General features: G+C 42.9%; 1 protein-coding gene across 4 annotated transcripts in view; it reads left to right on the forward strand.

Moving 5' to 3' along the window:
- Positions 1 to 11,691, forward strand: part of POC1A (POC1 centriolar protein A) — a 53,827-nt gene extending 42,136 nt beyond the window's left edge. For all 4 annotated transcript variants that reach the window (XM_053989573.1, XM_053989570.1, XM_053989571.1 and 1 more), the window contains one exon: positions 11,407 to 11,691. In XM_053989573.1, coding sequence (XP_053845548.1) covers positions 11,407 to 11,505 — 99 coding nt within the window. In that variant the 3' untranslated portion in view covers positions 11,506 to 11,691. The remainder of the gene's footprint in view (positions 1 to 11,406) is intronic.
- The last annotated feature ends 1,639 nt before the right edge of the window (positions 11,692 to 13,330 follow it).

A 13,330-nucleotide genomic window follows, 5' to 3' on the forward strand; every position in this document is an offset into this window, starting at 1 on the left:
TCTTCCCTGCTCCGTTATACCACAGCCTATAGGTGAATTCTGTTCAGATCCTGCTCCTTTCCCCCACCCAGCATTCACCTACACAGTCCATTCTCTGCAGAATCCTCCTCCCATCAACAAGTCTGGGCCCTTCTGTGCCTCATTGCTGGAACATGTTTTTCACCCACAGCTACAAACAAACAATCCCTTGCTAAAACATTAACAAACAGTTCTTTCTTGGAGTCAATAAGCAATGTTTGAACAGAACCAGCCATGAATGGTGATCATGACAGAATGTGTTTACTTAATAAGAATTTGGGGATAGAAGTGTTTTTTGGTTAACTAAATAACTGCTCCTTGCTCATTGTGGAGAAATACTGTTTCTGGTTGGCTGGACCTGAATTTCATTGTGTTTTTCTGAGATATGTGAAAAGCAGGGAGAAAGTATGGAATGGCAAACATTGGAGGTCTCCTGTAGATGAGAGTATGGTGGTAGGATGGAAAAATCTGTTGGGAGGGTTTTTCTGTGAGTTTAAATACTGTTTCTGAGGAAGAGCAAGTAGGTCTTAAACACGTGGTACTGAACATACTGATTAGTAGTCTGAGTTAGCTCTCTGCTCTTGAGAGAGTTAACTTGTCAAAGTACTTGTCAAAGAGTGTAAGATGATGGGTTGGAGGGCCCATCAGGAGATTGAAGGCTGTCTTAGGGATTAAAAAACATACCACAACTACAAGCAGTCTAAAATAGTGTAGGATGAAACCCAAAAGGTATTTAAGTTCACTTGACAGAAATGCAAAAAACCACTTTTGCTGTGATCTTTAAAACACTGAACAATGGAGGAGGGGAGGGAAATCTTGTGTGACACTGGACCCTCATACTTGTGAGTAAAAAGCAACCCAGTGTATACACAAAATATTTTAATAATGTTTTTATGTCTCCCTAGTAAGCTTGGAATGTGATTGTTATCTTTCATTACATTAATCACATCCACATTTCTGATGATGGATGTGTAATGGCTCCTTTTCAACTTCATAGGTGTTTAGAGGAGGTAAATATTGCAGTAAACAGTACATGTGGGATTTAACCTAAATATAAGCAATGCAAATATCTCTGTTGAAGATATTGTGTAAGTGTAGAAAATTCTAAATGTTGTTTTAAACCTAGCAGAAAGAGAAATTGAGATCAGTGGGGGAGGAATAAATTAGTAAGTTATAGGATAAAATTGGAAATAGCCCTGAAATAGTAAAAAACCTAAAAGCTGCCTTGAGTAACTGTGTTCTTCAACCTTTTACCTTTTTTGTAGCATTTTTACCATCTTTGAAGTACTTAATTTCCCATTGGTTCTACTCTGTGTATGTTGTATGAACACCATTTTAATGCATTTGTACAGGTAGATGTTCCTGACATGCTGCTTTCATGCCAAGGTTTTGATATGTAGCAGCGACACGAGCTGACACCAAACAAACTTTAGCAAATGAGCCTGGAAGAATTCCTCATTCCTGGACTAAGGCAGAAGGCACCTCAGAGAGGAGAGATGTGGGCAGGTAGCAGGGCAGATGTGGCAGATGTTGACTTGCATGTCTGAACTGTGACTTTTCCAACTTGGGCTGGTAGGAGAGGGGAATGCAGCTCCAGCAGAGCCACTGCTACCCCTCTGTGGTGCAGTTGGATGTGCTCTGGTAGGAGCTGTGGTGTGCAGAGATCCAAGTGAACTGGAAGCAGTGCCTGGTGGTGTGGGGCTGCTTGTCCTTCCAAGGCATTTCTGCCAAAGCACAAATGGGTGCTGCTCCCTGCAGGCAGCAGATTCAAACCAATGTGTGTGTGTCAGCTTTGAGCCTGCTGACTTCTTTGTGAAAGGAGGACACCACTGCTTCTTCAAAACAACAGAAAGCTTTCATAAACAACACTTAAAAGTGTCACTATTTTCTCTTCTTGGAGAAGGGCTGAAGATGCTCCTAGTGTTCTGTTAAAATCATAATTCCTGAGTATTGTGTGTTTCAAGAGAACTCTTAAGGGCATAAGCAGGGGCATCCACTTGAAGGGAAAGAACATGTGACATTTCCAGAAACCCTCTATTGATATAGCCATCCATGGGCTTCTCAGGAATTTAATCTGTTAGCTCCATGGGAGCTTGGATTAATTTCTGATGTGGTATCCTGAGTGCCTGTGTTCATTGTTCTTGTTGTAGATGCAAGGCTGTGTTGCCATCGTGTAAAGTACCAGTAGGAGAAGATTAAAATTGTGATAAACTACTTTGGGAAATTATGCAGATCTAAGCCAAATTTATTTTCCTAATATTTTTTGTGTAGCTGTCATTTCAAGGTTTAAACCTGGTATCATGTAGAAGTGGGAAGGAGAGAAAATACTGCCAATTTCTGCTGAAAGAGGTGATAGTAAGACATCAGCTGTGGGCTGTCATCTCTTGCCAGCACACAGCTTTGTTCTGAGCTGCACACATGAAGCTGCATCATCAATTACTAGTTCCTTCCCTCTGCTGGCAGTAGATTTCCAGATGAAATGAGGTGTCATGTGCTTGGATTGAGTGAGACTGTTCAATTCAGAGGTCTCTTCCAGCCAGTCAGCAATCACTGAGGCTGTGAAGGTGTTGTGCCCTGCACAGGAGGATACACTGAAGCAGACTTGCTCCTTCAGCTGGGCACTTCAGTTCTTATCAGAGAGAGATAGATCAAAAGAATCCAGTGGCTGTGGTATATCACAACTAGCAGTAACCATAAGAGTGAATAGAAGCTTTGCTAAGCTTCATTCTTATGTTGTTGATATGATTCAGTTCTTTAAAGTTTATGATTCAACTAGTCTTTGATTCAATGAAACCTTTTTTCCTTCTCCTCCCCAAAGCTCTGTCAGGATATCTTTCATTTTACTTGTAAGAAACCGGTCTAATGTAACCTGACAGGGTCTTAATATTTTTTCCTGAAGGCAGTTTATATTTGGCCTTACATGGCTCTTTTTCAGAAGAGTGGCATATGCTTAATAGTTCTGCTGCCTTGAAGAGTGAAGTTGAGACCTGGACATAAGCCAGTTGTTCCCAGTAGTTTTGGATTACTTAGATGCCCTGGTTCCCCTCTGTAGGAAAGCAAAGGAACGAGGAAGATGAGAGTAAAAAATGTATGATGCTGATGCTTTGCCCCTCCCTTTCCTGCAGCTTATTCTCTTGTCAGTGTCTCAGTGTTTAAAAATCCTCTACTGGCATTTCAGAGATGTGAAAAGGATGAAAATGCAAACTGTTTATCAATTTATTTGTTTTTATTGAAGAGTGGATCTCAGTATCTCAGTGCCTATATGAAGAGTTGGGGTGAATATTTAAGGGGAAAACAAGGTGATTTTCTCTCTTGAATAACCTGGCACAGAAAGGTGTTTTTTGGCTGAAACAAAAATGTAGCAGATATTAAAGATTTGCTTGGTTCAGGTGCATTTCCTGCATTTACAGCTGAGCTGCCCTTCTGAAAAGATTGTCTGTGAGCAAACATGTCTTGGCCATGTTTGCAGTGATCATCTTCAAACAGTTTAATGTTCTCTTGTCCTCACTCCAAACACCTCCAGCTGCTGTGTTCACTCTGTTCATCTGTGGGCAGCGGCACTGAGGCAAAAGCTGCTGGTTTTATGTGGGAAGGAAGATGTCTTCTCCAAACGAAGAGTTCAGAACCAGGTTAGCATAAAAATTCATAAATAGCTGCGATAATCCACCCACAGGAAATGGCTTTATATGCTTCCCCAAACTAATCTTGCATTGAAGCTGGGACAAAACAACACAATGAAATGGAGAAGGCTTGATAAATCTGTAAAATAATCCAAAGCCTGAATTGAAGGACAATCTAGTTCATGTGAGATTAAAGGATTATTTCACTCCAGAAAAGATTGCAGGCGGAGAAAGAATTTTTCTAAATTTTTTTTTTTTGCATAAAAAAAGACTTGGACACAAATGAGTTGCTTTTTAATTAAAGCTGAAAATATTTGTGTGTCCAGTGCTTAGTAATGAAAGTGAGTAAAATGAAATTTTTACTCCTTTTTTGAGATGCGGTCTCAAGCCTGTGTTGGTGAGGGATGAATGTGGTCTCTCTTTTGAGAGGCACTGAATGTAAATTAAGCAACTTGTTTAGTAAAATATATGCTTTATGACTTCAAGTAGTTACAAGTCAAGAAGAAATATTTGGCAGTGGTGGGGGGGGTCATGTCCCAAGTGCTTCTACCTTTGCTGTGCACAAATATCTTGGTTTCTTTGTTGCTCTCAAGACCTGAACACTGATGGACCCAATATACAGGAGAAAATTCAAGTAATTTTTATTCCAAGAGAAATAGTTTGAAATCTGAAACACTAATAAAAAAGTTCTCATCTGAAAATCTGTGGAGTGTCAGATGAGCTTGGTTTTTAAGTCTGAATTTAAAAGACATAGAGGCTATTTCTTGTGAATCAGACCCATCTCTTAGAGATTCAGTAGCTTTGATCTCTCACTCAAAACAAATTAAGTACCCTGGTTATTGCCAGTGCTCTGTGTCATCGAGCAGAGCAACTTTTTTTTTCCCCCCTGATATTTACTTCCAAAATATGCTTGTTATAAAACTTTGATGCAAATACATTTTTCTCCTTTCTAAGACTGCTTAAATTAAATGCACTCTGAGGGATATTGCTGTGTTAGCAGGACACTCTCTGAAGGCTGGCTCTTCAGAAGTGCTGATCCTCTCCCTGGATGTTCACAGGACCTTCACCTTCCATTTTCCTTCAATGGGAAGGAATATTAAACACCTCCCACATTTTGTTTTCACAAGCAGACTTTGAAGATTAATATAAATGGTTATTCAGCTATTGGATACCAGCAGCTGAGTTCATTTAGGTGAGTGATTTGCATCCTCTCAGAGGCAGGGGATGGATATGGGAAGGCTTTGAAGTCTTTGTGGTTGGGGAAGACCTCTGGTCATTTGGGGTTCTAACCTCTGTACTGTGCAGTTGCTGTCATGATGCATGTTTGGACATTTTGTTGTAGCTCATCCTGACTGGCTGTGTTTTTGGTGAAACTGGGAGTCTCCTGACTCCTTTTGCTGTGCTGGCCCAGCCCCAGAGGTCTGGGAGCTCTGCACTGAGGAAGCTGCACTGAAGCCATCAACCATTCCCTTCTAGAAACATGTAGGATCTGATGTAAGTGCCATCAGTTTAGCTTTGGCTGATCAACTGTCAAGACTAAAGCAACAGCAATGTGTGATGCAATATTTCTAGTCAGAGGGCTGTAAGTGGAAAGACTCAGTTGTAAAGGGCTTGTGTGCCTTGTGTCTCCACCCTGTGTGGATGAAACTGGCAGAGCCTGTGGCTTATTTTTGTAGCTAGGATTGATTTAATACAATGGACAACCTTTTCTGGTCACTGTGATACTGGTGCTGATAGTACTGCTTGCTCTGGCAAATACTGGATGGTACTGGATTTTTTTTGTATCCTTGTGTGGTTTTCCTACTGTAAAAAGCACAGTGATCACTTCTTGCTGTGCTGAGTACCACAGGAGGAGATTTGTGCATTGCACCAAAGTTGCTCCTATAATTTAGTGAAAGGGTTGATAAACTGTAATTCAGGTAATTCTGCAGAAAGTGAGGTGTGCTGGGAGATGGAAGGAGAGATGGCAGCTGAGAATGATAGAATGGTTTGTTTGGAAGGGACCTTAAAGCTCATCTAGTTCCAGCCCTGCTGCCAGGTGAGGTTGCTCACAGCCCCATCCGGCCTGGCCTTGAACACTGCCAGGGATGGGGCAGCCACAGCTTCTCTGGACAGCCTGGGCCAGGGCCTCACCACCCTCATTTTAATACTAAGGGGAGGGTAGCTGAGTAGTACTGGCTTTGAGTTTTCTAACTAACCATTTCCTCCTTGTAGTGCTTTGGGCTGTTAAACAGAAAAAATTCTTTACTTTTCAAGTGTCCTCAGTAGAGGATGTCTGAATGGTGGATGAAGAGAGCTGGTGGGACTATGAACTCTCATGTCTTGCACTAGAGAACAGCCAAGGAGGTTGTTTAGCAAGACAACTTGAGGAGATCCTGATGAGGCCAGGCTAGTGCTGGCATTTGTCCTTCTGCAGACATTCATGTGACCCCACAGTGAACCTTGGATAGATGTACAAAACCTGCATTGAGGGGTCTGTGGGACTTCCTGACTCAGAGCTCTACGGCAGCACTGACCAAGTTGTTTCCTCTCCAGCTGCATTGGAGCTAAGCGTGTTGTAGAACAGTAATAAAAGTCTGTGGAATTTGAAGCAAGTTACAAGGTAAACCCAGGAAAATTAATGGTGTTGAATTAGAGAATGGGACAGTGCTGAGTCTTCACTCACTAACTCAGCCTGGTGTGAAATATTCTATGCAAATAGGCCTTGTGAGAATTCACATTAGAGTTTGCCTTCAAAGCCATTGAGATGGTGAGGAGCTACAAACCTGATTTTAATTGGGGTAGCACATCTTGTTTTAGTCTGAGCACATGAAGAACTATCATTTCTGATAGTTTTAAACCACATTTTTTATAAACCAAAGCCCACTTTGAGGTTAAGGCTTTGACTACTGGAGTAAGGCTGGTCTTTGCAGGCATTTGTTTGCTATGTAAAGTGTTAATTCTGTGAAAGCTTCATGCCTCGTTCTACTGTGAGATGAGACTTCTCTCCTCACTTAGTCTGAACTGCCAGCTCTTGCTGAAAATGCTTCAGAGGTGCAGAAGGTGTGTAGCTGGCTTGGGTGCCATCTCAAAGCTGTTAAATTACGATTTGCACATGAGGAGAGCAGCCCAGCTCTCTTGGTAAGAGCAGGGATCTGCTCTGGGGGTCCAAGTGCAGCTGCTGAGGTGGAGGGGCACTGGCTGCATGTTGGGGCAAAACCTAACATGGTATGGGAGGAGGAGAAGCTGTTCTTGCCAGACAGGTTCGTGCTTGAACTCTCGCTGCAGAAATTCTCCCATAAGCCTTTCAGTCTTGCAGCTGCAGTTTGGAGTTGTAAACTGTGATTAGTGGTGGGAGTTAAGTTTTTTTTTTCCCTCCTGTAAAAGGTATGTAGGGCTACCCCAGTGCAAACCCTTCCTGTGGTAGTTTGTTTCACTCATTGCATTAGTTTAGAGAAAGGGCTCCCAAGCTTAATTTACCTGGCTGCCCCTTGGATGCTAAGGTAGCATTTTTATGATGCAGTTCACTTGTACTTCTTGGCCATGTTTGGGAGTCAAGTGGGCTCTGAAATTGCTAATTTTAGGGAAAATCACATGAAGTTACAGCAGGGCATCTTTGAGAACCCACCTGCACTGGCCATGCTTGTTACAGAGAGCAGAGCTCTTTAACCTGCAACTCCAGGTCAAACGTGACAAGTCTCATTCTGTAAATCTATGGGCAATCTGTAGTCTTCAATGGACCTCTTAGAAACCATCAGTCCCTAAGTTCTTCCTTGTACCCACACAGGGGAGTGGAAAAAGTGTGGGAGCAGAAACGTACAAACTTCTGTGTTTATTGTGTGCTTATTGTGGGTGATTTTTTTTTTTTTTATATAAATTGAAAAGAAAATGCTATCTTCATAAATTAACATGTCAGAGAAGAAAAATCTGAAGAGGCAGAAGTAATGTTTTTTCTTTGAGCTGTTTGATATGTTAGTGCTCTGCAAAATGTTTTAGCATATGCTTAGAAAAAACAGTGGAGCAAACTTTTGAGGATCTTTTTAAGTGAAGCTAGCAAACTACTTCTGCTTTCTTTGAGATCAGTGGAGAGAGGGATTTTCTGCTATGAGGAAACATGAATAGAAGTGCAAGTATCCTATTTTTCCTGCACAGAGCCAAGAACACATCTGTGGTGCAGTCACTGTGCAGGATCATATCCCTTGTAGGTTCAGCCAGGCTGTTGTCACTTATCTGAGGAACTGCTGTGTCCATACTTTTTGGGGGGGTTCCCTGATTACTGATGATCAGTCAGGCAGTTCTCTGACCCCTGTGCTATTCCATGGCTAACTCAGAGCCACTGTGACTGCACACTGGAAAGGCCCTGTGCAGCACCTTTGGCCTTGCAGAGAGTGTCCCACTCCACCCTTCTGTGCCCTTGCCCACCTTGCCCCCAGCTCCAGGCTAAGTCCTGCTTTAGCTCATAGCAGCCATCTGGCTGGCTGGATCTCTTCTGGCAGGGACTCCACCGCTGCTCCAGAGCCTTGCTGGTGACCTCTGCTCCCTTGCTCTGGACTCTGCCGTTCAGGTTTCCTTCAATGCTGGTGGAACTGGTTTCTTTTGGTATTCAATTAGCACCTGGTTCCCCTTATCTGTCCTCCTCAAAAGCCCCTCCAGGGCTGCTGCAAAAGCTTTAACCCTAAGGGCAGTGGCTTTTAAATTGTCTCTGCTGCTTAACCAAACATGTTTAAGAGGGGCTAAGGAAAAGATACCAATGAGAGCATCTTGGAACAGCATCCCAAATCACTGTTATTTGGGTTGTAAAAATAACATGGAGGAATGGCATAAGGGGCTTTCATCAGGTGAGCAAGCATGACTACTGGATGCCTCAGTTCAGGTGTCCTGGGGGAGGATGGAAGTGAATATTCTCCAGAATTTTTAAGTAAATTGGAGGCAACTTTTTATTTCTCCATAGTTTCTCATTAATGTTTACAAAGAGAAGAGTGTTTTTTTTTTCAATGCTGAGTCTGTGAAGATAAATGAAGACAAATGTTGCTGGAAGTGTTGGTAGAAGTGATTTAAGTTTTCTGTGAAAAATTCCTGTATTCTGTTCTGGTGCACATAGTAATGCTCAGTATATTACTGTAATGCCAGAAATACTCCTTAAAAGATAAATGGCTTGGTCTTTTTTTTTTGTTTAAGCCTAAGCTGATATCCTTCTGCCAATTTGAGCCAGGACTTCAATAAATTATCCAGCATTTACTCCCTGGTGCGTAATGGAGACATGTACTGTATTCCTGACACACCAGGAAGCCCAGATCCTGCCACAGAGTGCAAACTGGGCTCTGGTGAATCCTCACTGGATCTGGCTAACAGAGTTCTCCTCCTTGGCTTAACTGCTGGTTTGTTATCTTTGAGAAGCCATAGCAAAAGCATGCAGGAGTTGAATGGGTGCAGTTTCATTTGCCTCCTGAGAATGATGTGCTTTATAAATAGCAGCATGGAAATATTGTAAAACTTTCAGCTGCTAATAAAGGAGCTTTTCTTTGCAAGTTGCAATATAGCACTTACAGCAGCTGGGCAGTATTTGTGCTTTCCCTTACCTTCCTAGGATATCAGATGCCCTGTCTATTTATATTCGTACATTCAAGTCTAAATGGACTATAGTCATTGATTCCTACTTTGGTCTTCCTGAATTTAATTTCTGACTGCTGCTTTTCCACTTTTAGTTTCCAAAAAATACTCACTGCAAGTTTCTGCTTATACTTACATGCAGTTTCCATTCCAATAAACATTTTCCTTTCAGCTTTCTCACAAATTCAACACTTTGTGAAATCTGCTTTACTTGTGTCGCATGGTGCCGTGTGTAACAGCTCTTAACTCCTATTGACAGGATCATGGTGGCAGTAAATCATGGAACAGAGGAACCACGAGTGATCTGGGCATTGCTTCTGGCAGGGCAATGTGACTCGGCCTTTAATTCAGCTGATTATCTTTCTAAAGGAAATTTGATGCAATGTTTCATTCTCTCTCTCTTTATTGGAGTGTTGAGTTACTAGTTCATTTTTTAGATGGAAAAGCCAGGATCCCTACTGGTTTTCATTCTCTGTATGGTTGCTTAAAGGATAAGATCTTTGCTGTAAACTCTTGGTAGACATTTGGCCTGCTGTGTTCTGCCCTTGGTAGCTTTGTCCTGGTCTCCAAGACAGTCACTAGGCAATGGCATGGCTGGATGTGGAAAAGATTAAGTCCTCTCTCCTTTGAATAGATGGGAGGGCTCCTGCTGGCTCTGGGGCACCTGGGATGTTACCTGCTGGCTCCACAATGTTTCTTCTGGTTCTCTGTGTACTTCAGTTCCTGTGCCTCAAAGGGATGGAAATAAAGGAAGAAAAAACTTAAATGTAGCTGGTGCTGTAGCCCATGGAATATTTGGGCAATGCAGGGTTTATTCTTTCAGGTGAAGCTTTCTACAGCTGCAGCAGAGCTCTTCTGCCTTGTCACAGGTCAGAAATAAATATATTAGAAATAAGCTCTGAATTGGGTTTAGGGAGGAGGAAAAGGTGCATTATGATGCACTGGACAACCTCAAGCCCTTCCTGACTTCTTGATGCAGTCTTGCAAGATGGCTTTGCCTTATGCCTGCTGTTGTTTTTACTATGTCTGTTTTCTCTTCTCCCCCATGAATTGTCTCATTCCCCAAATCATTTTATAGCAGACTTTTCTTAGTCTCAAGTGGCCTTAGCCAAGCTATTTCCTCTCTTTGTGCTTTCGTTTCCCCAGCTGTAAAATGGGGATAATGAGACCTGCTTGCTTTTGTCAGGCACTTAGAGATGTGCTTACGAAATGCGCTATTAAAAGGCTTTCTATGTATAACTGCTATACAAACAGCGGTTGTCCAAGTTTATTTGAATTACTTTATTAAAGTCCAAGGTTCTGAGCATCCTTTGTTTTTAGCAGAGGATGTTATTTATGCAGTAAAAGTGCTCAAAATGTGAAGCTATTGATCGTTGCTGATAAGTTTATGGATATTAAAGCATTAAATCATCACCACCCATTATCAGCCATTCTGGTGTCTCTGGAAGCTGAAAGTGGTTGTGCATAGCTGGGGCCCTTGATTATCTGGGAGTGATCAATAAAAGGTTTTCAGCAGAAGCTTTTATTGCCACGTGGTTAAAATGTTCTTCCTGTGCATTCTGTACATGATGACTTCAGCTCGAGGAGAAGGAGAGCAATCCTTTGCAGGGTAACTGGATTACACAAAGAAATTTAGGTATTATGTAGAGGCAGATACTGCCACTTGGAGTTTTTCCCCTCCATCTCCTGCTGCATTGTGTTAGGCTGGGAAGGTTTTCTTGTCTGTCATGGTGCTTGTCCAGCAAGTTTTGAGTGTTTTAATTACAGCAGACCCATGGTGTTCAGGGAAGAGAGGAAATGATTGGAGGCAAGGACATAAAATCAGAGCCATAACTGAGCAAAATTGTTTAAAATCTGTGTTTTGTTAGCAGAAGCATGTCTGGTGCCTCATGAACCTGTCCAGGAAAGGAAATGCAGAGCCCAGTCTGAAAGCACCAGTGCTGAAATGGGTGCTTGGTGTTGTCTGCAGGAGGGCTTTGTGCCCACTGTCTGCTATCGCTCCTCTCTGAAGTCATGCGAGGCTCTGCCCTGTTGGAATGCTGACACTGGAATTCCAGCCTAGAAATACCTCGAAATATTCCTGTGAATTTAGCATTTTATTGGGCACATTTTATTGAGAGTACAGTGTGCAGTGTGTCTTTGTCAGTAGCTCAACAGCAGCTTTTACTTTGTTTTGCAGACAGTTTCCATCCTGGAGCAGAGGCTGACACTCACTGAGGACAAGCTGAAGGAATGTCTTGAGACTCAGCAGAAAATCATTCAGAACAAAACGAACTGATTTCCTGAGATCAGACAGGAGCTGAAGGAATTGGGAGGTTTGAGGTTGTTTGTGTTCCTAACAGACCGTGTGTGACTTGCTTTAACAATTTTGAGCACAATCTATTTTTCAATTGGAATGTATAGTTGCTGTATCTGTAAATAGCTTTGTTACTTCACTAAAATAAAAGCAATATTTTATTCGTAAGTGTGGGTAACAATTGTGATCTCTTGTGCTTTCCAGAAGTACAGCAGCCAGCATGTGGACTGAGTACTAACCAGGAAGGTCACATCTCTCCTGTCTCTGATCCTACTAAGTTAAAGTGTGTAAGCAACTTGGAGTTGCCAGATGCCTGGCCCAGGCTGTATTAGGCTTGTCGCTGAGGTGTGTGCTGCCTGAAGGTGAGAAGCAAAGTGCTCTCAGGATATTTGGGGCAGTGGTATTTCACCTCTGGTCTAGGACCATATTAAGCAGGTGAGGTCCTGTGTAACTGGCACCTGGAAGGGTTTGTCTCAGTCAAGTCTCACACAGCAAATCTGACACAGCAGCTGAGACCCTGGATGGTATTTGTGCAGAGGTGATTAAATCTGACACATTCAACCTGCTCCCATGTGCAATATAGAAAAAATGATTGAGGCTGGAACAGCGGCCCCAGCGTGTCAGATGCAGGGTGATTTCCAAGGAGATTTTGCTTCATCTTTGCTTCTTAAATTAAAAGCAGGGCAAAGGGACAGGAAGGGAACTAAACAGTGGAATGTTTTCTCCATCATGGAACTCCCCTGTTCTCATACTAGACTCCTTTAATTTTTGGTCATTTTGCAGATGTTTTCACAATTGAGTAGCTCATCACTGGCACCTTCCTCCCCTCATCACTCCTCCTGGCTTTTTTTGGGCTTGAGCAGGTGTTCAGTATGTAGCTGCACAAGAATTTGGACTTCTGGGACATCTTGTCTGCAACACCTCTTCTGCTAACACATACTGGTGGTCTCCTTTCTTGCAATAAACTCTTGACCCCCATTCCTGGAGGAACTTGAGCACCTCGGGGTTACCTTCCTCACTGAGGTCTGTCTGACCTCTGCAGACAGGGAGGCTGCCTCAGTCCCTGCCCTTGGTGGTACCTCATGCCACCAGCACCTGCCAGCCTAGCACAGCTTCCAGGGCCTCCATCTCCACGTGTGTTGTGGCACTCTGGATGCTTGCCTGAGGACAGGCTGGCATCCTTACTTCACACGGGGTTAGCTGGTTTTAAGGCCAGGCCATGTGGTTTTGGCTTTGAGATGGTTTTTGGTGTTGCACCTGTTTTTGTTGCAGGCTGTGTTGGCTGGGACAGTGCCTTGGTGGTGTTAATGTTCCTCATCCCACATGAGGGGAGCTGGTTGTGTTTTCCTGCCAGCCACTAGGAAGCTTCTGGTTCCTTCCCTCCTGGTCCTTTGTACATCTCTAAGAACCCCTTGCTGGCATGATCACAATATTTCACTCCTTCATTTGTGGGAGGCTAAGAGCTTTCTCATTTCCATGCTTGGTTGATGATGAGTTTCTCTCTGCTCTGCCACAGACTTTGTTTTCTGTTTCCAGGCTCTGAGTCTGATAAATCATTACTTTCCCTTAATGGAATCAATTCAGTGGTGATTTCTGTGTTCTTGCTCTAAGCTTTCAGTGGCTTTTTGCTGAGAGGCTGACATCATTTTCATTGAAATGAGCTTGAGTGGTGATACAGATGGGTGGGGAGGAGGGTACTCAAAGATGCTGTGGCAAATTTGCTGCTAGAAAAGCAGCTGTTCCTGCCCTGATCTTCTGCCACTGAAACAATGACAAAAATCAGTTGCAAGAGCCTAAACTTTCACCT

This window comes from Vidua macroura, chromosome 13 (genome assembly GCF_024509145.1).
Source record: "Vidua macroura isolate BioBank_ID:100142 chromosome 13, ASM2450914v1, whole genome shotgun sequence".
Taxonomy (NCBI): Eukaryota; Metazoa; Chordata; class Aves; order Passeriformes; family Viduidae; genus Vidua; species Vidua macroura.